The sequence below is a fragment of the Salmo trutta genome, chromosome 31 (assembly GCF_901001165.1).
Source record: "Salmo trutta chromosome 31, fSalTru1.1, whole genome shotgun sequence".
NCBI classification, from domain to species: Eukaryota; Metazoa; Chordata; class Actinopteri; order Salmoniformes; family Salmonidae; genus Salmo; species Salmo trutta.
Window position 1 is genome coordinate 23,040,147 of NC_042987.1, and position 23,657 is coordinate 23,063,803.

General features: G+C 41.1%; 1 protein-coding gene across 2 annotated transcripts in view; it reads left to right on the top strand.

The window, feature by feature from the left end:
- pappa2 (pappalysin 2) overlaps positions 1-23,657 on the top strand; it is a 63,685-nt gene that overhangs the window by 14,880 nt on the left and 25,148 nt on the right. For both annotated transcript variants that reach the window (XM_029725709.1, XM_029725710.1), the window contains 7 exons: positions 2,574-2,867; positions 3,250-3,442; positions 3,681-3,811; positions 13,017-13,199; positions 13,450-13,747; positions 16,860-16,988; positions 19,440-19,525. In XM_029725709.1, the coding sequence (XP_029581569.1) occupies positions 2,574-2,867; positions 3,250-3,442; positions 3,681-3,811; positions 13,017-13,199; positions 13,450-13,747; positions 16,860-16,988; positions 19,440-19,525 (1,314 nt within the window). The remainder of the gene's footprint in view (positions 1-2,573; positions 2,868-3,249; positions 3,443-3,680; positions 3,812-13,016; positions 13,200-13,449; positions 13,748-16,859; positions 16,989-19,439; positions 19,526-23,657) is intronic.

The window sequence follows — 23,657 nt, forward strand, 5'->3', positions numbered from 1 at the left end:
TTGCCTCCTAATCATTAGGGCATAAAGACAATCCCAACAACAACCAAACAAAAACCAGAAATGCCAGGGTAATGCCTTTTTGCCATTTATACATCGCTGCCAGCCCATTTGACTGTTTAAGTACTCATTAAAGCTAAGAGTTTTCTCCTCACATCCAGCTCTTTCATAAATCCAAACTTTACCTGAAGTGGGAAGGTCTTTTTCTAATTGGTTTGGCTGGTATTATTTTGGCTGTGTATTACTAAAGAAATTGCCCTACCAAATAAAAAAAGACTGTACTATGTTACAGTCAAGTTGCTTCTTGTAAATTATCCTTTAGTCTTCTATTCTCTTCTGTGTATTCTCTTCCATCTACTGAAGAGCTTTAAATCACTCACAAAGAGTGCTTGGCCGGGGAGTGAAACCCCTTTAAAGTATTATTCTCTGTTCAATCAGGTTTGTTGTTGTGTTCCCTCTGGGTTGTGTCTTACCTCCTGGCACATTCATTATGGGCCCTGGGGATGGCGTGCGGAGTATTCCAGCACAGATGTCCTTTTCTTCGTCCTCAGGGTTGAACTGCACCAACAAGCCAGTCAGTGTTTTGGGCTGGGCTTTCTCTGATGTGTCCCTGATGGACCGTCGTCTTGCAGGTTTCCCTCCCCTCTTTGAACCCCACAGCTCCCAGAATTTAGGATATTTCACTCAAAGCCATGAATGATACGGGGAAAGACGCAGTGGTGCCACGACTGTAAGAGAGAAGAGAGACTTTGTAGTGTCAGTTGTGTAGTTACTTTTCACAGTCTTATTTTGTAACAAACTGTCAAGCTTGTATATCAGATGACACAGGAATATATATAGTGGGGTCCGAAATGATTGACACCCTTGATAAAGATGAGCAAAAATACTGAGCTATATTGTATGCTCAAAAAATTGGGGAAATTGTATACTTTTATACTTATACAATTGCTTAGAGAAAGAGGTTTTGTAATACTTTTTACAAGTAATACTTTTTTCTCTCAAAAAGGTAGGGTTCAAAATCATAAAATGAATTCCCTTCAATACCTCAAAACCTTGTGAGAATAAGGGCACTGAGCCTTATTCTAAAATGTTTTATGAGTTGGAGAACACAGTGGGAGGGATCTTAGACTGTTCCTCCATACAGAATCCTTCCAGATCCTGGATATCCTTTGTCAGCACTTATGGACTGCCCTGTTCAATTCAAAGCACATGTTTTCAATGGGTATCAAGTCCAGAGACTGAGATGGCCATTGCAATGTGTAGATATTTTTTTACCAATTTACCATTTATTTGTGTATTTTGATGTGGGTTATTGTCTTGCTGGAAGATCCACTTACGGCCAAGTTTCAGCCTCCTGGCAGAGGCAACCAGGTTTTTGGTTTTAAATGTCCTGGTACTGGGTAAAGTTCATGATGCCGTTGACCTTGGCCCCAGGACCAGTGGAAGCAAAATAGCCCCATAAGATCAAAGTTTCAAATCCAAGGTGAGGTATTGAAAGGCATTGAAAACAGGGGTGTCAATACTTTTGAGAAAAAAGTATTACTTGTTAAACAACATCTCTTTCTCTGAGCAATTGTATTAGTATAAAAATAAAATCATTTCCCAATTTGTTTTGCATATAATATAGCTCAGTATTTGAATAATTTATTTTGTAAAGTCACTTTTGCTCATCTTTATCAGGGTGTCAATCATTTCGAGCCCACTGTATGTTTACCCAGACCTGATGATTTATGTCTTAGGACAAACTATGAGAACCTTTTTAATGAGTCCCATCAGGACTTACGGTCAGGAAGTCTTCATCTGACAAGAGGATCCTCTACCAATTAACTTCAATTGTACCAGAAAATATTCTCCACTGAAGTAAATGTTGAAGCAGAACCCTGAAATACATCTGTCAATATTTACAGGCTATAAATGTGCTATTAAAGTGAAGTTGTCTCAACGGGCCCAGCGGATGTCCTCACAAATTGAATAGTGTTTCTAATTAGAAAACAAATAGCATTTTTATTCTATTCCAGCTCTTAAAGTTAATAATGGGCAATAACCACTGCTTCCATATTCCATAAATTACATCATAAGAAATTATGCAAATTATTTCTGGGGATAGCACTATACTTGTTTCATACATGCTGAGTTAAAACTGCTGAAGGGTTGCCTCATGTCTAAGTGGTTATAAATGTCACATCGTTTAAGGTTTTTATGACATTAGTTGGTTATAAAACGAAATGTTACATGTTATTATTCAGAAGCTTGTCAGACAAAATGTGTTCGATTGTTTGCTTGAGATGGCAAGCTTGACTAGCTAGTAAATAAACACACAAAAAACATTGACACAGTGAATGAAATAGACATAAATAGAGATTGTGTCTGATTCATCTTCGCCCCAAAAAATTGATGTCCCACTGTGATAATGGAGCTAGATCCATCGTCTGGGATAGAAGTTATTTACGGGCTCTAAGAAATACCACCTAACTATTTGGGAAGCAACAAAGGCAGACTATTTCAGCTATCTCACCACCTGTTGAGTTTTGTTAGAGTAGTAACATGACAACGATATCATCCGATCCTATCCACAGGTGGAATGGTGCTCAATCCATCCTACTTTGGCACTGTCGGACACAATAACACAATGATCCATGAGATGGGCCATATCTTTGGACTGTATCATGTCTTCAAGGGGGTCAGTGAGCGGGAGTCCTGTGATGACCCCTGTCAGGAGACCACTCCCTCCATGGAGACAGGAGACTTATGTGCAGACACAGCTCCTACACCAAAGTCAAAGGCCTGCCATGACCCTGGCCATGTAAACGACACCTGTGGGATAACACTCTACCAGGACACACCGTACAACAACTACATGAGTTACACAGGTAGGTCTACTGTAACCTCTCTGCAATGCTGTCAACATAAGCTAGGCTGTATCCCAGTTCATCCCTTCATAGTGCACTACTTCTGACCAGGCCCCTATGGGCCCTGGTCAAAAGTAGTACACTATAAAAGGAATAGGCTTCTGTTTGGGACACATCCCTAGAATGAGGCTGTGGTGCTGTATTCCTACTGCAAGACCACAAAGGTCTACTGTATATACAGTATTAGCTTACGTCCAAGTGTATTGCATTTGGACTAGGGATTGCTTAGTATTGATAATTCATCCACATCAAACTTGAGTGATCAAAATCTCTTGGCTGTTTAATGTTAGATGATTTCCGCTGGGAACATTGACTCTACTCTACTTTCACTTCTTCTCTTGAGATGATAACTGCACCAACCATTTCACACCAAATCAAGTGGCTCGGATGCATTGTTATATGGATCTAGTCTACGGGAACTGGCTGAGCGGGAGAAGGCCCACCCCCATCCCTCTCAAGCCCATGGTGATTGGACAGAGCTCAGACTCGGTCTCCATTCATTGGCTTCCACCTGTAAGAGGGCCACTTCATCAAAGGTAGAATAATTGTGTAGCTACATTTTTTCCTCATATCAACAGTAATGAGATAGGATGCATCCCAAATGGTTTCAATTCCCTATGTAGTTCACTACTTTTAACCAGTGCCAATAGGGAGCCCATAGTGCACTATAAAGGGAATAGGGTGCCATTTGGGATGCAGAAATAGATATTCATGAATGATTATGACAATTTCAAATATTTTCTGATACTTAAATTTGAGCACCTCTATTGACAGTTCTCCTACAGTGGACAGTGTAAACTGCAGGGACTGTGAGGCAGATGGTGTGTTCCATCAGTATGCCTATGAGGCCACCTCCCCACGGGTTTGTGACTCCTCCGGATACTGGACACCTGAAGAGGCTACTGGTCAGTATTTTTCTTTAGTCACTCATGGGCCTGTGTGGCTCAGATTGGTGGCGCATGCCACTTGCAACATCAGGGTTGTGGGTTCAATTCCTGATGAGGCCACACATAACAAAATGTATGCATGCACCTCTGTAAATACATTTGGATAAAAGTGTCTGATAAAAGGCATATACTATGATAATTACATTGGCCACTAGTAAACAGTCTAGGAAATAAGTCTCAGAGCTTGCACACTCAGTGGCATGTCTCTGACACCCAAAACACATAATAAAGTAGGCATGTATTCATTGTCTGATATAAATTACTTTATGATTTTAGTGTCTATTTTGAACATACACAAAACATTCAGTTACAGTTTAGTTTCTGCCTTTCTGTGGGTAAGGTGCGTGCAAGGATAAAGACTGTCTGGAGAAAAATACGATAATCATTAAATGATAATTGCCAGGCTAAATAACTTATTTTGTTTTAGCCATAAGAAAAACACGTTGCTTGGCAGGGTCAACTTTTGGTAATGTTGGGTGCTGTGGAACATTAAACTGTCATAAAAACGATGTGTCCTGTAGAGCTTTGAAACCTTATGCTTTATGTAACACTTCCCTATTACCCCAATCAAGATTATTTGAGTGTACAGAAGCCCAGTCTTTTGACATGACGTGTTATAAAACGTTTAGAAAATCCTACGAAAATATGCGGAAATTCTCAGATGGAATTTATGCTTTGAAAAGAGATAGAGAAATCAAAATCAAGTTAGAATTAAATCAAAGGTTATTTAGCACATGGTTCATGAACAACAGGTGTACACTAACAGTGAAATGTTTACTTACAGGCCCTTCCCAACAATGCAGAGAGAAAAATATAGAAAATATTAACACATTGAATAAATACACAAAGAGTAATGATAACTTGGCTGTATGCAGAGGGTACCAGTACCAAGTCTATGTGCAGGGGTACGAGGTAATTGAAGTAAATATGTACAGTACATATACTGTAGGTAGTGGTAAAGTGACTTGGAAACACGATAGATAACAGTAGCAGCAGCATATGTGATGAGTGCAAAGAGAGTCAATGCATATAGTCCAGGTATCTATTTGGTTAGCTATTTAGCAGTGTTATGGCTTCGGGGTATAAGCTGTTCAGGGTCCTGTTGGTTCCAGACTTGGTGCATCGGTAACACTTGCCATGCGGTAGCAGAGAGAACTGTCTGTGACTTGGGTAGCTGGCGTTTTTGATAATTTTTAGGGCCTTCTCCTGTCACCACCTGGTATTTAGGTACTGGATGGCAGGGAGCTCGGCCCCAGTGATGTACTGGGCCGTACGCACTTCCCACTGTAATGCCTTGCAGTCGGATACCATGCAGTTCCCATACCAAGCGGTGATGTACCCAGTCAAGATGCTCTCAATGGTGCAGATGTAGAACTTTATGAGGATCTGAGGGCCCATGCTAAATCTTTTCAACGTCCTGAGAGAGAAGAGGCGTTGTCGTGCCTTCACAACTGTGTTGGTGTGTGTGGACTATGTAAATCCGTTAGTGATGTGGACACTGAGGAACTTGAAGCTCTCGACCCCCTCCACACAGCTCTGTTGATGTGGATGGGGCGTGCATGGCCCCTCCATTTCCCTTAGCCCACAATCAGCTCCTTTGCTCGTGCTGATGTTGAGGAAGAGGTTGTCGTCCTGGCACCACACTGCCAGGTCACTGACCTCCTCTCTATATGCGGTCTTGTTGTCAGCAAACTTAATCATGGTGTTGGAGTTGTGCGCGGCCACGCAAATGTGGGTGAACAGGGAGTACAGGAGGGGACTAAGCACCCACCCCTGAGGTGCCCCCATGTTTACAGTCAGTGTGTCAGATGTGTTGTTGCCTACCCTCCCCAACTGGGGATGGCCCGGTCAGGAAGAACTGAGGATCCAGTTGCAGAGGGAGGTGTTCAGTCCCAGGGTCCTGAGTTTAGTCATGAGCTAGGAAGGCACTATGGTGTTGAATGCTGAGCTGTAGTCAATTAACAGTATTCTCACATAGGTGTTCCTCTTGTCAAGGTGGAAGAGGACAGTTGGAATGCAATAGAGATTGTGTAATCTGTGGATCTGTTGGGGCTGGATGCGAATTGGAGTGGGTCCAGGGTGTCTGGGATGATAGTGTTGATGTGAGCCATGACCAGCCTTTCAAAGCTTTTCATGGCTACAGATGTGAGTGCTACGGGGCGAAAGTAATTTAGACAGGTTACCTTGGCATTCTTGTGCCCAGGAACTATGGTGGTCTGCTTGAAACATGTATAGTTGAAGTCGGAAGTTTACATACACTTAGTTTGGAGTCATTAAAACTTGTTTTTCAACCACTCCACAAATTTCTTGTTAATGAACTATAGCTTTGGCAAGTCGGTTAGGACATCTACTTTGTGCGTGACAAAAGTCATTTTTCCAAAAATTGTTTACAGACAGATTATTTCACTTATAATGCACTGTATCACAATTCCAGTGGATCAGAAGTTTACATACACTAAGTTGACTGTGCCTTTAAACAGCTCGGAAAATTACAGAAAATTATGTCATGGCTTTAGAAGTTTCTGACAGGCTAATTGACATATACTTTGAGTCAATTGGAGGTGTCCCTGTGGATGTAATTCAAGGCCTACCTTCAAACTCAGTGTCTCTTTGCTTGACATCATGGGAAAATCAAAAGAAATCAGCCAAGACCTCAGAAAAGAAATTGTAGACCTACACAAGTCTGGTTCATCCTTGGGAGCAATTTCCAAATGCCTGAAGGTACCACGTTATCTGTACAAACAATAGTACGCAAATATAAACACCACGGGACGACACAGCCGTCATACCGCTCAGGAAGGAGACGCGTTCTGTCTCCTAGAGATGAACGTACTTTGGTGCGAAAAGTGCAAATCAATCCCAGAACAATAGCAAAGGACCTTGTGAAGATGCTGGAGGAAACAGGTACAAAAGTATCTATATCCACATTAAAATATCGACATAATCTGAAAGGCCGCTCAGCAAGGAAAAAGCCACTGCTCCAAAACCGCCATATAAAAGACAGACTACGGTTTGCAACTGCACATGTGGACAAAGATCATACTTTTTGTAGAAATGTCCTCTGGTCTGATGAAACAAAAATATAACTGTTTGGCCATAATGACCATCGTTATGTTTGGAGGATAAAGGGGGAGGCTTGCAAGCCAAAGAACACCATCCCAACCGTGAAGCACTGGGGTGGCAGCATCATGTTCTGGGGTTGCTTTGCTGCAGGAGGGACTGGTACACTTCACAAAATAGATGGCATCATGAGGAATGAAAATTATGTGGATATATTGAAGCAACATCTCAAGTCATCAGTCATGAAGATAAAGCTTGGTCACAAATGGGTCTTCCAAATGGACAATGACCACAAGCATACATCCAAAGTTGTGGCAAAATGGCTTAAGGACAACAAAGTCAAGGTATCGGAGTGGCAATCACAAAGCCCTGACCTCAATCCTATAGAAATTTGTGGGCAGAACTGAAAAAGCATGTGCGAGCAAGGAGGCCTACAAACCTGACTCAGTTACCCCAGAATTGTGGGAAGCTTGTGGAAGGCTAACCGAAACATTTGACCCAAGTTAAACAATTTAATGGCAATGCTACCAAATACTAATTGAGTGTAGGTAAACTTCTGACCCACTGGGAATGTGACAAAAGAAATAAAAACTGAAATAAATCATTCTCTCTACTATTATTCTGACTTTTCACATTCTTGAAATAAAGTGGTGATCCTATCTGACCTAAAACAGGGAATTTTTACTATGATAAAATGTCAAGAATTGTGAAAAACTGAGTTTAAATGTATTTGGCTAAGGTGTATGTAAACTTCCAACTGCAACTGTAGGTATTATGGACTGGGTTAGGGAGAGGTTGAAAATGTCAGTGAAGTCACACGCCAGCTGGTCAGCGTATGCTCTGTGTACACGTCCTGGTAATCAGTTTTGCCCTGCAGCCTTGTGAATGTTAACCTGCTTAATGAAAGGTCCTATTCACGTCGGCTACCGAAAGCGAGATCACACAGTCATCTGGAACTGCTGGTGCTCTCACGCATGGTTCAGTGTTTCATGCTTCGAAGTCAGCATAGAAAGCATTTAGGTCGTCTGGTAAGCTCGCTTCACTGGACAGCTCGCAGCTGGGTTTTTCTTTCTAATGTTTGATAGTTTGCAAGCCCTGCCACATCTGATGAGCATTAGAGACAGCGTAGTAGGATTCTGTCTTAGTCCTGTATTGATGCTTTCCCTGTTTGATGGCTCATCGGAGGTTGTCATAGGATTTCTTATAAGCGTCCGGATTTTAATTTGTTTATATTGTTTTATTTTATTTCACCTTTATTTAACCAGGTAAGCTAGTTGAGAACAAGTTCTCATTTACAACTGCGACCTGGCCAAGTTAAAGCAAAGCAGTGCGACAGAAACAACACAGAGTTACACATGGAATAAACAAGCATACAGTCAATAACACAATAGAAAAAAGGAAAGTCTATATACAGTGTGTGCAAATGGCATGAGGAGGTAAGGCAATAAATAGTCCATAGTAGCAAAGTAATTACAATTTAGCAGATTAACACTGGAGTGATAGATGAGCAGATGATGATGAGCAGATGATGGTGTGTAAGTAGTGATACTGGTGTGCAAAAGAGCAGCAAATCAAATAAAAACAATATGGGGATGAGGTAGGTAGATTGGGTGGGCTATTTACAGATGGACTATGTACAGCTGCAGCGATCAATTAGCTGCTCAGACAGCTGATGTTTAAAGTTATTGAGGCAAATATAAGTCTCCAGCTTCAGCAATTTTTGCAATTCGTTCCAGTCACTGGCAGCAGAGAACTGGAAGGAAAGGCGGCCAAAGGAGGTGTTAGCTTTGGGGATGACCAGTGAGATATACCTGCTGGATTGCGTGCTACGGGTGGGTGCTGCTATGGTGACCAGTGAGCTGAGATAAGGTGGGGCTTTACCTAGCAGAGACTTGTAGATGACCTGGAGACAGTGGGTTTGGTGACGGGTATGAAGCGAGGGCCAGGCAACGAGAGCATACAGGTCGCAGTGGTGGGTAGTATATGGGGCTTTGGTGACAAAACGGATGGCACTGTGATAGACTGCATCCAATTTGTTGAGTAGAGTGTTGGAGGCTCTTTTATAAATGACATCGCCGAAGTCAAGGATCGGTAGGATGGTCAGTTTTACGAGGGTATGTTTGGCAGCATGAGTGAAGGATGCTTTGTTGCGAAATAGGAAGCCAATTCTAGATTTAATTTTAGATTGGAGATGCTTAATGTGAGTCTGGAAGGAGAGTTTACAGTCTAACCAGACACCTAGGTATTTGTAGTTGTCCACATATTTTAAGTCAGAACCGTCCAGAGTAGTGATGCTGGACGGGCGGGCAGTGATCTGTTGAAGATCATGCATTTAGTTTTACTTAAGATAAGAAGAATAACCTCATACAATGCAATGAAGATTATATTCACCTGAAGTGCTGGTACTGCTTGAACTGTGGCAGCTGCCTGAAGTATGGATTAGGTGTTGTTACCAGCCATAGCTTTCCACCAGCACCGTACCATCCTCCAGTCCAACCAGCTTTGGGATGTTGACCTCTGTCACAGTGCTGTCCTTCACAACATCAGCAATCTCAGACAAAGTGTTCACTCTGGTCTTTCTGAAGCGCTGCTTGATGAGGCCAAAGCACCAGTCGGGGGAAAACTTGGTGTGGCCTGTGATCAGGAAGTGAAGGTCCAGACTGTGGTGGAGCTTTAGCGTGGTCCGCCAGGCACAATACCAGAGCACAAACTTGTTCTTGTTTTGGCCACTACAGTTATCACAATTCAGAGCCACAAGTGCTTCCCAAACTCTGTAGTTGGTGAAGAAATGGTGCATGTAGTTGATGACTGCACTGCTGCCTTTGCTGGATGACATGCCTTCATCGATCAAGTAGTTGACTTGTTGTGGTATTCCTTCACAGCAGACACCAAACAAGCCACACTTGCGATGAGTTAAAAAGTAGATGGGACCTGGCTGCATAGGGTCAGAAGGATAGTGCACCTGCAAACAACAAAAGAACATTAAGATATTACATTAAGATATATCATATATCATATCATTTTTTTATAAATCATTATCAGGTAACTTTCATTTACCTACAAATGTGCAGAGCAGCAGCACTGCATACAGAAACATCATCTTGGAAATTGGAAGTTAAAATGATAACACACAGCCCGACTACACGTACCTCTGGAAAATACATAAATAATGTAAGATCAATAAAAGGAGTGCCAATCATGTTGTAGTTCAATTAAATAATCAAAACATGTTGTTTATGCTTTACATACCAAGTGTTGTCATCGATTCCTTGTAGAGACGCCACACTGCTGCTTTTGTCACATGGGATGGCAGCAGCTTTCCACCAAAGTGTTTGTGTCCTGGGTGGTGTCCTGGTAATAATATTGCATTATCCTCTGCGTAGTTGTTGATGAAGTTCACCACTCGCTGCAAGTCCTCATGCTTCAGGTGTAACCTGTGCTTGCTTGGGCCATCTCTCTTTTTTGATGGGAGGCATTAGACCATTCTCCTTGTATGACTGGTGGAGGACAGTCAGGCGTGTTCTACTGATGCTGAAAGACAAATTCCAGACACAAATATTTTGGCATTATTATACAATAGATAGCCGTAATCACCGTCAGACACACCTGGCTAACTTGATGGGTCATGTGATCATCTGGCGATGAACCATAATGAACCATAATCCTAATCCATAGAGCACTAGCAATACAAACCGATTGTCAAAGCTAGCTAAAGTTTATTTGTATTTTTTTATTTCACCTTTATTTAACCAGGTAGGCTAGTTGAGAACAAGTTCTCATTTACAACTGCGACCTGGCCAAGATAAAGGTTCAATATTAGCTAGTTAGCTAGCTAACATTAGGCTATAACTAGCAATGCGAAAGGAAATTCTGAGATAACATTACTACACACAGATCATAAACGTAATGTTAGCTAGCGAGCCAGCCATCTAACGTCAGCTAGCTAGCTAACAGCAAGCTTTAACTTGGGGTATTTTGTTTAGACATGTAGCTAGCAAGCTCGCTAGTGAAACAATGAACCATAATCCCAATCCATAGAGTACTAGCAATACAATCTGATTGTCATAGCTAGCTAAAGTTAACCAAATAGGTTCAATGTTAGCTAGTTAGCTAGCTAACATTAGGCTATAACTAGCAATGCGAAATGGCATTCTGAGATAACATTACTACACACAGATCATAAACCTAATGTTAGCCAGCGAGCCAGCCAGTAAGCTTTAACTTGCAATGAAAACAACTTTCTGGCAAAATTTGACAAATTCTAAAAGTATTTGGTTTTAAATATACTTAAGTATCAAAAGTAAAAGTATAAATCATTTGACATTCCTTATATTAAGCAAACTGGATTGCTCAATGTTCTTGTTTTTTTATTTACAGATAGCCAGGGGCACACTCCAACACTCAGACATCATTTACGAACGAAGCATGTGTTTAGTGAATCCACCAGATCAGATGCAGTAGTGATGACAAGAGATGTTCTCTTGATAAGTGTGTGAATTGGACACTTTTTCTGTCCTGCTAAGCATTCAAAATGTAACAAGCACTTTTAGGTGTCAGGAAAATGTATGGAGTAATAATTTTCTTTAGGAATGTAGTGAAGTAAAAGTAAAAGTTGTCAAAAATATGAATAGTAAAATAAAGTTCACACTGACTGTGTGCAATGCCATAAGAATCATCTTAAGCTTTAACCCCCACCCAAACTCTGACCATTTTACTCGCCCTAGCAGAGCTGGTTAAGCTGTTTTCATGTTATCCAGAGTGTTGGTGATTGTAACTGTGCTCCTGGCAACATTTTAATTACGCTTTTTTTGCCGACATTTACTGACACCAGCCATATTCAACCGGTGTTGAGCGTTCGTAAATTCATCAGTTATTCTGCGCTCTGGCACACTCAAATGAGAGGAACATTTATTTCAGGTAAAATACTGTATCTAGACTACGTCATTCTTTTCACAGAAACATATCCTCCCTTTGATGTGTTCCTCCACTGAAACCCAAGCATTAATTTCCAGATCTGGGGAGTCTATTTCATCTTGAGAAAGGGGAAAAGTAGTGACATGGTTAAGTTGCTGAAAGTAGGAAGGATGATACACTAAGATCTTGAAGCACTAGGCTTTCCTACTAGGCTTTCCTGTGGGAGCCGTTTGCCACATCTGATACAGTGATTAATCTGGGCCTGTGTTGAGGCCTTTCTCTGTTTATCTGACCAATTTAGTTTTATGGTTTGTCTTGGCGTGCTGATGTTTACCCTGCACAAATCCACACATGTGAAGGAGCCACGTTGGGTGCAGATAGCAGAAGCTGGGGAAGCTGAGGACGCTCAGGCATTGGCTGGGGCTACTGCTGCAGGCTCTCTCCTTCTAACCCTCTCCATTCGGCAGTTTATTTCAGTGCTCTGCTGAGACACACGACCTGCTCCTGTTCCTCTTTTACCACAGAGGAAATTAACATGCTTTATAAATTGTTTTGTGAGCCCTGTCTCTCCCAATTAAGAAATGGATTCCTTTCCTGTGTAAAGTTGCACCTGGGTATGTTGTGTTCTAGAGGGTGGTTAGGAAAATACCAGTCCAGTCCAAAACCAGGTCATGTGATTTTCCCAGTCTCTCTCTACTGTATGATTCTCACTCAGAACATAGCTTGTACTCTCTACTAGCCCTCTTTAATAATAGTACAGTAGTGGTTTTTCAGTGATTCAAATCATTTCACAACTTTAGTACAGATACTGCACTAATTAAAGACAACAGAGTGCCTACCTTTGAAACCAATGAATTCTAGCTCTCTGCATTTTATCAGTGTGGGTGGGCAGGTACTGTGCATGTCATCAGTTGAGAAGGCTTGGATGTAGAAAAAAGTTGTAGGCCTATCTGCTATATCTGTTGTAACTTTTCCCTTTCTTTGGTTGCATTCCAAATGGCACCATATTCACTATATAGTACACTACCTTTGACCAGACCCCTATGGACCCTTGTCAAAAGTAGTGCAATATAAAGGGTATAGGGGGCCATTTGGGACGCATTTACAGTAGGTGTATATATTGTAAGACCAGTGTGTGTGTGTGTGTGTGTGTGTGTGTGTGCGTGTGTGTGTGCGTGTGCGTTTACAGGCCCACCAGATGTATACCAGCCCTGTGAGCCCAGCCTACAGGCCTGGAGTCCAGAACTCAGCCTGTATGATGCCAACGTGACGTCTCCCTGCCCTGAAACCGAGGGCTGCGTCCTGATGCTGCGCTTCCTCCACCCTGTGGTCCCTGACAGCCTCACTGTGTGGGTCACCTACATCTCAGCCGGTGGGTCCCGGGTTCATTCTAGTGGTCTCCAACAGTGTACATTTAGCATTGCTGAAACTCTCCACAATACAAGCCACACGTTGTGTCTACCTGAATGATAATGTTTGGCTATTCTTCTGAGCAGGTAATGTGAAGTTATACCAGTTATTTGTCCTAGGTATTTATGAATAAATAAAGGGCCAAGCATGTGCACTACTCTGAAACGGCTTGATTATACAGCTTATAATTATCAACCATGTTGTCTCTACAGATAACCAGGTGATTACCAACATCGAGCTAATAACAGACACAGACGAGTCTCTAGACATGGGTCCACAGCACGTCTTCTGTGATGTGCCCCTCACCCTACATGTGCACACCGAAAAAAGGGTGGCAGCTGTCAAACTGAGCACCTTTGATGAGAAGCTGGAGATTGACGCTGTTCTGCTTACTTCTGGCCCCCATAATCCTCTCTGCTCCAGTTGCCAGCCTCTGATCTACCGAGTTGTCCGGCAACCGCCGTTTTCAGGCGATCTGGTCCAGCAAACTCTGCTTACATTTACAGACAGGTACAGTAAGATTGACACTGACAGATATACAGTGAGGGAAAAAAGTATTTGATCCCCTGCTGATTTTGTAAGTTTGCCCACAGACAAAGAAATGATCAGTCTATAATTTTAGTGGTAGGTTTATTTGAATAGTGAGAGACAGAATAACAACAACAAAATCCAGAAAAACGCATGTCAAAAATGGTCGAATTGCTGCAAAGAAACCACTATTAAAAGGACACCAATAAGAAGAATAGACTTGCTTGGGCCAAGAAATACGAGCAATGGACATTAGACCGGTGGAAATCTGTCCTTTGGTCTGATGAGTACAAATTTGAGATTTTTGGTTCCAACCACCGTGTCTTTGTGATACGCAGAGTAGGTGAACAGATTATCTCTGAATGTGTGGTTCCCATGGAGGAGGTGGTACGATGGTGCTTTGCTGGTGACACTGTCAGTGATTTATTTAGTATTCAAGGCACACTTAACCAGCATGGCTACCACAGCATTCTGCAGCGATACGCCATCCCATCTGGTTTGCTCTTGGTGGGACTATAATTTGTTTTTCAACAAGACAATGACCAAACACACCTACAGGCTGTGTAAGGGCTATTTGACCAAGAAGGAGAGTGATGGAGTGCTGCATCAGATGACCTGGCCTCCACAATCACCCAATTGAGATGGTTTGGGATGAGTTTGACCGCAGAGTGAAGGAAAAGCAGCCAACAAGTGCTCAGCATATGTGGGAACTCCTTCAAGACTGTTGGAAAAGCATTCCAGGTTAAGCTGGTTGAGAGAATGCCAAGAGTGTGCAAAGCTTTCATCAAGGCAAAGGGTGGCTACTTTGAAGAATCTCAAATATAAAATATATTTTGATTTGTTTAACACTTTTTTGGTTACTACACGATTCAATATGTGTTATTTCATAGTTTTGATGTTTTCACTATTATTCTACAATGTATAAAATAGCGGAAAAAAAACCTTGAATGAGTAGGTGTGTCCAAACTACTGTACTGTATGTAGCCGCACACTCTGGAATTCGGCAAATACTTTGACCTTAGTCTGGAAATTTCTCCTGTGTGGACACAGATGTATTATTTTGAGGTCATGTACCACTGCTCCAAGAAGTTGACCTAAGAATATACACACACACACAAAAAAAATCACGATCAAAGTATAATTTATGTCACTTACAAAGACCATAGATAATCGTCTGTAGCCCCAGAAACTGAGATTTGTGTCATTATCAAGTATTTCGGTGTGACACAGTTTTCACAACACAGAACCAAATGTATTCAACATTCCTTTTAGCACTAGCTACTGATACAAATCAACATCAAGGGCATTATTTAATAAAACGTTTTCAGAGGATTCCGGCATTTCGGTGTACGTCAAACCATTTTAATCTCGTGCAGTGAGAAAAGGTGTTAAATTGATTATCTGCATCCAGTTTTGCATTACACAAAACATAAGTCAGTCCCCTCAGTTCCCATCTTATATATTTTTTTTAAATTCTGTTCCAGCTTACTTTTATTCATTAGTCAGCTTGTATTTGGTATCAGTGTCATACAACTTTTTTTGTGAATGATTTTGTAATTTTCCACTAACACTTTCTGGAATATTGTTGCTTTTCAAGCACTTGCAGGAGTAGGTGGATGTGCTTAAGAGGTCACATTGAGGAATACATTTGGTTTCATCTTTAAAAATTCCACAAGTGGCTGTAAGTGCAAAAAGATGTAAAAACCAAGGGGAATTAAGTTATGTGGCGGGAAGAGGAGGGCAGAGAGGTTGTGTTTGGGGGAAGGCAGTCTCTGGAATATAAACCAAATTTGACCAGCAAAAACAGCAAACACCTGTGGCTCTTTGGAGCTGTTGCTCAGCCATTTCCTCTCGCTGAAGGCTCTGTACTGTATGCTCATCATGGTTAGTATATGATAAGTGAGAGGCCTGTCATTTGGAGGAGGGGGTAAAGAGAGAGAAGTGGAGTGCATTGCAGGAGAGAAATTAAAGAAAGGCTAAGAATTGTGACTGTGAGTCTACACTGCCACCAAGAGGTATAGCTGGCAAAACAAGATGGTTTTGCACTTGATATCCTAATCCTTAAATATTTGACTCTCATTTTTGGTCTATTAGGAGTAAAAAAAAAAAATTTGGGGGAATGTGTGAGATAGGTGTAGGATAAAGTTATGTTGTGAGTCCATGGATGTATTATTTTCCCCTGACCCTCATAGCCTAGTTTCTGCTAACTAGTGGCTCATAAACATTTGACTTGTACATTAATAACTGATTGTATCATTCCCAAAACTACCCTAAGTCTAAGCCCTTAAAAAAGCACACACAGGCTCCTCCGGTGGTGTGCTAGACAGAGCGGGCTCTTAGAGTTGATCCATAATTAATAAGGGTAATTTGTAGCGGGAGGAAATCAGACACGTCTGAGAGAGTAGAGGATGTGCATTTTTGTAGGCATTCTTTACAGCTGGCCGGAGACAATGGTAATCTAGGAGGGCTGCCCGGAAATCAAAGGTAGGCTCTTTTTATAGTTTGGAGCTGACTAAAACAGGTCAATAGCTCTGGGACAGGAGGCATGATATCAGTGTACCCACCGTACCTCCTGTTTAGGTTTAAGGTCACTGCTTCCTACAGCAAGCTTAGATGACTACGTGACTCTGGACACAGATACACAAGAACAATCTGTTTCTTATTGTGTATCTATGTGCACTGTCGTTTCCATATAACCTTGCTGTTCAAAATGGTTATTTGACAATAATAGCTATCGGCTTAGACATTTTACATTTACATTTACGTCATTTATCAGACGCTCTTATCCAGAGCGACTTACAAATTGGTGCATTCACCTTATGATATCCAGTGGAACAACCACTTTACAATAGTACATCTATATCTTTTTTGGAGGTGAGGGGGGGGGGGGTTAGAAGGATTACTTTATCCTATCCCAGGTATTCCTTAAAGAATAGTTTAGTTAGTTTGTATCTCTATGCAACAATTCCACCTGGAAATAATCTGAAATGTCAATTATGTCTTTAGTACTAAAGGAATACAATTCCATGAGATAAAAAGGCAGTTAGAAAGCTGTTTATACTTGAATGTTGCATATTTTGATGTGTTCATACAGTGATATTGAAAAGGACATGGAGTACCAGTACAGAGTTCAGGTGGAAGCAGACGGTCTTCTCAGTGAGCTCTCCCCACCTCTCCTCTACACCCATGGAGCTGCCTACTGCGGTGACGGACTTCTCCAGGGGTCAGTCAGTTTACACAGTATTCACATCCCAGATGAAGTGCCTTGAGAAAGTATTCATACTCTTTGACTTATTCCACATTTTGTTGTGTTACAGCCGGAATTTAAAATGGATTAAATCGGGGTTTTTTCTCACCCATCGACACACAATACCCCATAATGACAAAGTGAAAACATGTATTTAGACAGTTTTACGTCAGACAGGTTTACGTCAAAACTGTATCTCGGCCACTCAGGAATATTCACTGTCTTCTTGGTAAGCAACTCCAGTGTAGATTTGGCGTTGTGTTTTAGGTTATTGTCCTACTGAAAGGTTAATTCATCTCCCAGTGTCTGGTGGAAAGCAGACTGAACCAGGTTTTCCTCTAGGATTTTGCCTGTGCTTAGCTCCATTCAGTTAATTTTTTTATCCTGAAAACTCCCTAGTCCTTAACGATTACAAGCATACCCATAACATGATGCAGCCACCACTATGTTTGAAAATATGGAGAGTGGTGTTCAGTAATGTGTTGTATTGGATTTTCCCCAAACATAACACTTTGTATTCAGGACAAAAGTGAATTGCTTTCCCATATTTTTTGCAGGATTACTTTAGTGCCTTTTTGCAAACAAGATGCATGATGCATGTTTTGAAATAGTTTTATTCTGTGCAGGCTTCCTTTCATTCACTCTGTCAATTAAGTTAGTATTGTGGAGTAAATACAATGTTTTTATCCATCCCCAGTTTTCTCCTATCACAGCCATTTAACTCTGGAACTGTTTTAAAGTCCCCATTGACCTCATGGTGAAATCCCTGAGTGGTTTCCTTTCTGGCAACTGAATTAGCCTGTATTTTTGTAGTGACTGGGTGTATTGATACACCATTCAAAGTGTAATTAATAACTTCCCCATGCTCAAAGAGATATTCAATGTCTGCTTTTATTGTTATTTTTACCCATCTCCCAATAGGTGCCCTTCTTTGTGAGACATTGGAAAACCTCCCTGGTCTTTGTGGTTACATCTGTGTTTGCAATGCACTGCTTGACTGAGAAACCCCAAACAGATAATTGTATGTTTGGGGTACAGAGATGAGGTAGTCATTCAAAAATCATGTTAAACTCTATTATTGCACACATAGTCCATGCAACTTATTATGTGACTTGTTAAGCACCTTTTTACTCCTGAATTTATTTAGGCTTGCCATAACAAAGGTGTTGAATACTTATTGACTCAAGACATTTCAGCTTTCCATTAAAAAACTGTAAAGATTAAAACAAAAAACAATTCCACTTTGGCATTACGGGGTACTGTGTGTAGGCCAGTAATACAAAAAATCTAAATTTCATAAATTTTAAATTCAGGCTGTAACACAGCAAAATGTGGGAAAAGTCAAGGGGTCTGAATACTTTCTGAAGGCACTGTATGTTCTTTTTTCTCTCATCCATTGTAGACCACACCAACAGTAGAATGAAAATGTCCATAATATGTATATGCATTCATTAATAGTATTAATTGATACACAGTAATGTTGTAATCATGGTAAACAAGTCCACCTTCATTACTCTGGACAGTTTCAAATACAAATACAATTGTCTATATCAAAGGAGGATGTTAAATTAACATTTTACAATGAATGGATTCACATACAAGGCATACAGATTAAGTTACAAAGCATTAACAAGCATTAGAAAGCATACTTCTGAGTCTAACTTAGAAGACAAAGCATGAACAAAGAGATGCCTATTAAGCCAGAGGCTTAGTAGCCCAGGAATCCTGGATACAGGATGAGAGATAACAAAGGCATGTAATAAAATGTATAACACCTGAGGTGTAACCTTTCAACCCAAAACCAACCACCATTGACCAATCAATTGATACCAAGTTTACAGAGTAACCTGACCACCAAGGCCCAATCTCCACAGGGTGTCACAGAAATTAAAGGCTTGTGTCAGGTATGAGACCAACGTAAATAAGACAGAATTCCTGGGAAGACAATAAAACCTTCTTGCATAGAGTAATTCAGAGGTCACCCTGTACAGATACAAGGTACCACATATATAATACATCCATATAGATAGCATCAGAGTTATCCTCAGTGAACAACTTTCAGATAGAAATCAAACATGGATACTATAGTATTATTCTATCATATTCAATAGTCAGTCCTCTGAATACTGTAATAGACAGATACATTTTGGCCACTCAGAGGGCGATGGGCATTGTCCTTTGTGCACTCCTTGTGTTCCTAAACCACTTGCCATGCAACTCCTGGTAACAGAGAACATATAAATTAGGGCAGAGCCTACAGTACATTATCAAGTGTGCAAGTGAAGCCAAACTACAGTATACTCATATAGGTCATACTTATTGGTCTCTCTCAGTGGAGAATGTAGTGAAATCAAAGGATATGTGTGTTTGTAATGAAAGTGTATGGACTATGGAGATGACTGATCCTTGCTGTCTCTGTGTCTGTAGGACAGAGGACTGTGACGATGGCAATCTGTTGGATGGTGATGGCTGCTCTAAGAAGTGCCACATGGAGTCAGGCTTCAACTGCAATGGTGAGTGAAGAACAGACAAGAGCACTCTCCTAATCCTGGTCTCAGTCTACAGTCTGTGGAATGACCACAACAGAAACCCACCTAGACCAGGGGTGAATTCATTACAGTACGTCTTGCAACAGAGACAGGTCACAACTTAACAAAACAAACTAAGTAAACTAAGTAAGTAACTAAGTAAAGAGTAATCACTTATCACACACATTTGAATTAATTGTTATTTTATTTAACATTTATACTGACAGGGAGTTTTACATTTTATTGATGAGCCTTGTATAAACATCAAACACATCATTACACATCAATATACACTATACACATCAAAATATACGTCAATGTTAACATCAATACACGAAAAGCAAAACACAAACATCTTCATTAGCTCCATGCACTAGCTCCATGCACTGATTTCATATCACAAATACTGTCATTTGTACTTTTAATACTTTTAGCAAAAAAAATGTATCTTTAATTTACAATTTGTAGAAACTATGAGAATAGGTTCAGAACTTTGGTGAAACATCACAGCACAGTTGAAAAATATATGTCAAATATAACAAAGCTGGATGGTGTTCAGAGATAGATGGGAGGGGTTGAGTGGAGCTGAATGGTGGGACTAAAAACAACAAGACAACTAATGTAAAATATACTGTGTCCATAAGATGTATGCAGGTTCAGAACTTTTGTGAAACAGCACAGTTAAAAATATAAACTGGATGGTCTTCAGGCGATATCATAACCGCTATCGATAAGAGACATTACTGTGCAGCCGTATTCATTGACTTGGCTAAGGCTTTCGACTCTGTCAATCACAACATTTTTATTGGTAGGCTCAACAGCCTTGGTTTCTCAAATGATTGCCTCGCTTTGTTCACCAACTTCTCCGATAGAGTTCAGCATGTTAAATTGGAGGCCTGTTGTCCGGACCTCTGGCAGTCTCTATGGGGGTGCCACAGGGTTCAATTCTCGGGCCGACTCTCTTCTCTGTATACATCAATGATGTCGCTCTCTGTATACCTCTGGCCCTTCTTTGGACACTGTGTTAACTAACCTCCAGATGAGCTTCAATGCCATACAACTCTCCATCCGTGGCCTCCAACTGCTCTTAAATGCAAGTAAAACTAAATGCATGCTCTTCAACCATTCACTGCCCGCACCTGCCTGCCCGTCCAGCATCACTACTCTGGACGGTTCTGACTTAGAATATGTGGACAACTACAAATACCTAGGTGTCTGGTTAGACTGTAAACTCTCCTTCCAGACTCACATTAAGCATCTCCAATCCAAAATTAAATCTAGAATCGGCTTCCTATTTCGCAACAAAGCATCCTTCACTCATGCTGCCAAACATACCCTCGTAAACCTGACCATCCTACCAATCCTCGACTTCGGCGATGTCATTTACAAAATAGCCTCCAACACTCTACTCAACAAATTGGATGCAGTCTATCACAGTGCCATCCGTTTTGTCACCAAAGCCCCATATACTACCCACCACTGCGACCTGTATGCTCTCGTTGGCTGGCCCTCGTTTAATACTCGTCGCCAAACCCACTGGCTCCAGGTCATCTACAAGTCTCTGCTAGGTAAAGCCCCGCCTTATCTCAGCTCACTGGTCACCGTAGCAGCACCCACACGTAGCACGCGCTCCAGCAGGTATATCTCACTGGTCACCCCCAAAGCCAATTCTTCCTTTGGATGCCTTTCCTTCCAGATCTCTGCTGCCAGTGACCGGAACGAACTGCAAAAATCTCTGAAGCTGGAGACTCTTACCTCCCTCACTAGATTTAAGCACCAGCTGGCAGAGCAGCTCACAGATCACTGCACCTCTACATAGCTCATCTGTAAATAGCCCATCCGATCTACCTCATCCCCATACTGTATTTATTTATTTATCTTGCTCCTTTGCACCCCAGTATCTCTACTTGCACATTCATCTTCTGCACACCCTACCATTCCAGTGTTTAATTGCTATATTGTAATTACTTTGCCACCACGGCCTATTTATTGCCTTACCCCTCTTATCCTGCCTCATTTGCGCATGCTGTTTATAGATTTTTGTACTGTATTATTGATTGTATGTTTGTTTATTCCATCTGTAACTCTGTGTTGTTGTATGTGTCGAAATGCTTTGCTTTATCTTGACCAGGTCGCAGTTGCAAATGAGAACTTGTTCTCAACTAGCCTACCTGGTTAAATAAAGGTGAAATAAAAAATAAAAAGAGATACAGTGCATTCGGAAAGTATTCAGACCCCTTGACTTTTTCCACATTTTGTTACGTTACAGCCTTACTCTAAAATGTATTAAATAGTTTTTTCCCTCATCAATCTACACACAATACCCCATAATGACAGAGCAAAAACAGTTTTCTTGAAATTTTTGCTAATTTATAAATAATAAAAAAATATATATATCACATTTACATAAGTATTAACACCCTTTATTAGCACTTTGTTGAAGCATCTTTGGCAATGATTACAGCCGCGAGTCTTCTTGGATATGACAAGCTTGGCACCCCTGTATTTGGGGAGTTTCTCCCATTCTTCTCTGCAGATCCTCTCAAGCTCTGTCAGGTTGGCTATTTCGAGGTCTCTGTAGAGATGTTTGATCGGGTTCAAGTCCGGGCTCTGGCTGGGCCACTCAAGGACATTCAGAGAATTGTCTCGAAGCCACTCCTGCGTTGTCTTGTTTGTGTGCTTAGGCTCATTGTCTTGTTGGAAGGTGAACCTGCCGCTGAAAAACATCCACACAGCATGATGCTGCTACCACCATGCTTCACCGTATGTATGGTGCCAGGTTTCCTCCAGATGTGACGCTTGGCATTAAGGCCAAAGAGTTCCATCTTGGTTTCATCAGACCAGAGAATCTTGTTTCTCATGATTGGAGAGTCTTAAGTGCCTTTTGGCAAACTCCAAGCGGACTGTCATGTGCCTTTTACTGAGGATTGGCTTCCCTCTGGCCACTCTACCATGACGTCCTGATTGGTGGAGTGCTGCAGAGATAGTTGTCCTTCTGGAAGGTTCTCCCATCCCCACAGAGGAACTCTAGAGCTCTGTCAGAGTGACCATCGGGTTCTTGGTCACCTCCCTGATCAAGGCCCTTCTCCCTCGATTGCTCAGTTTGGCCGGGCAGCCAGCTCTAGGAAGAGTCTTGTTGGTTCCAAACTTCTTCCATTTAAGAATGATGGAGGCCACTGTGTTCTTGGGGACCTTCAATGCTGCAGAAATGTTTTGGTACCCTACCCCAGATCTGTGCCTCGACAGAATCCAGTCTCAAAGCTCTACGGACAATTCCTTTGACCCAGTGGTGGAAAAAGTACCCAAACCTCATACTTGAGTAAAAGTAAAGATACCTTAATAGAAAATGACTGAAGTAAAAGTGAAAGTCACCCAGTAAAATACTACTTGAGTAAAAGTCAAAGTATTTGGTTTTAAATATACTTAAGTATCAAAAGTAAAAGTATAAATCATTTCACATTCCTTATTTTAAGCAAACCAGATAGCACAATTTTCTTGTTTTTTAAATTTACAGATAGCCAGGGGCACACTCCAACACTCAGACGTCATTTACAAACAAAACATGTGTTTAGTGAATCCACCAGATCAGGCACCATAGGATTGACAAGGGATGTTCTCTTTATAAGTGTGTGAATTGGAAAAATGTTATGTCCTGCTAAGCATTCAAAATGTAACGAGTACTTTTGGGTATCAGGGAAAATGTATGGAGTAAAAAGTACATAATTTTCTTTAGGAATGTAGTGAAGTAAAAGGAAAAGTTGAATATTCAAAAATATGAATAGTAAAGTAAAGTACAGATACCCCCCAAAAAACAGCTTAAGTACTTTAAAGTATTTTTACGTAAAAACTTTACACCAATGCTTCGACCTCATGGCTTGGTTTTTGCTCTGACATGCACTGTCAACTGTGGGACCTTAAATAGATAGGTGTGTCCCTTTCCAAATCATGTCCAATCTATTGAATTAACCACAGGTGGACTCCAATCAAGTTTTAGAAACATCTCAAGGATGATCAATGGAAACAGGATGCACCTGAGCTCAATTTTGAGTCTCATAGCAGATGGTTTAAATACTTATGTAAATCAGGTATTCTTGTTTTTTACCCCCTTTTTTCACCA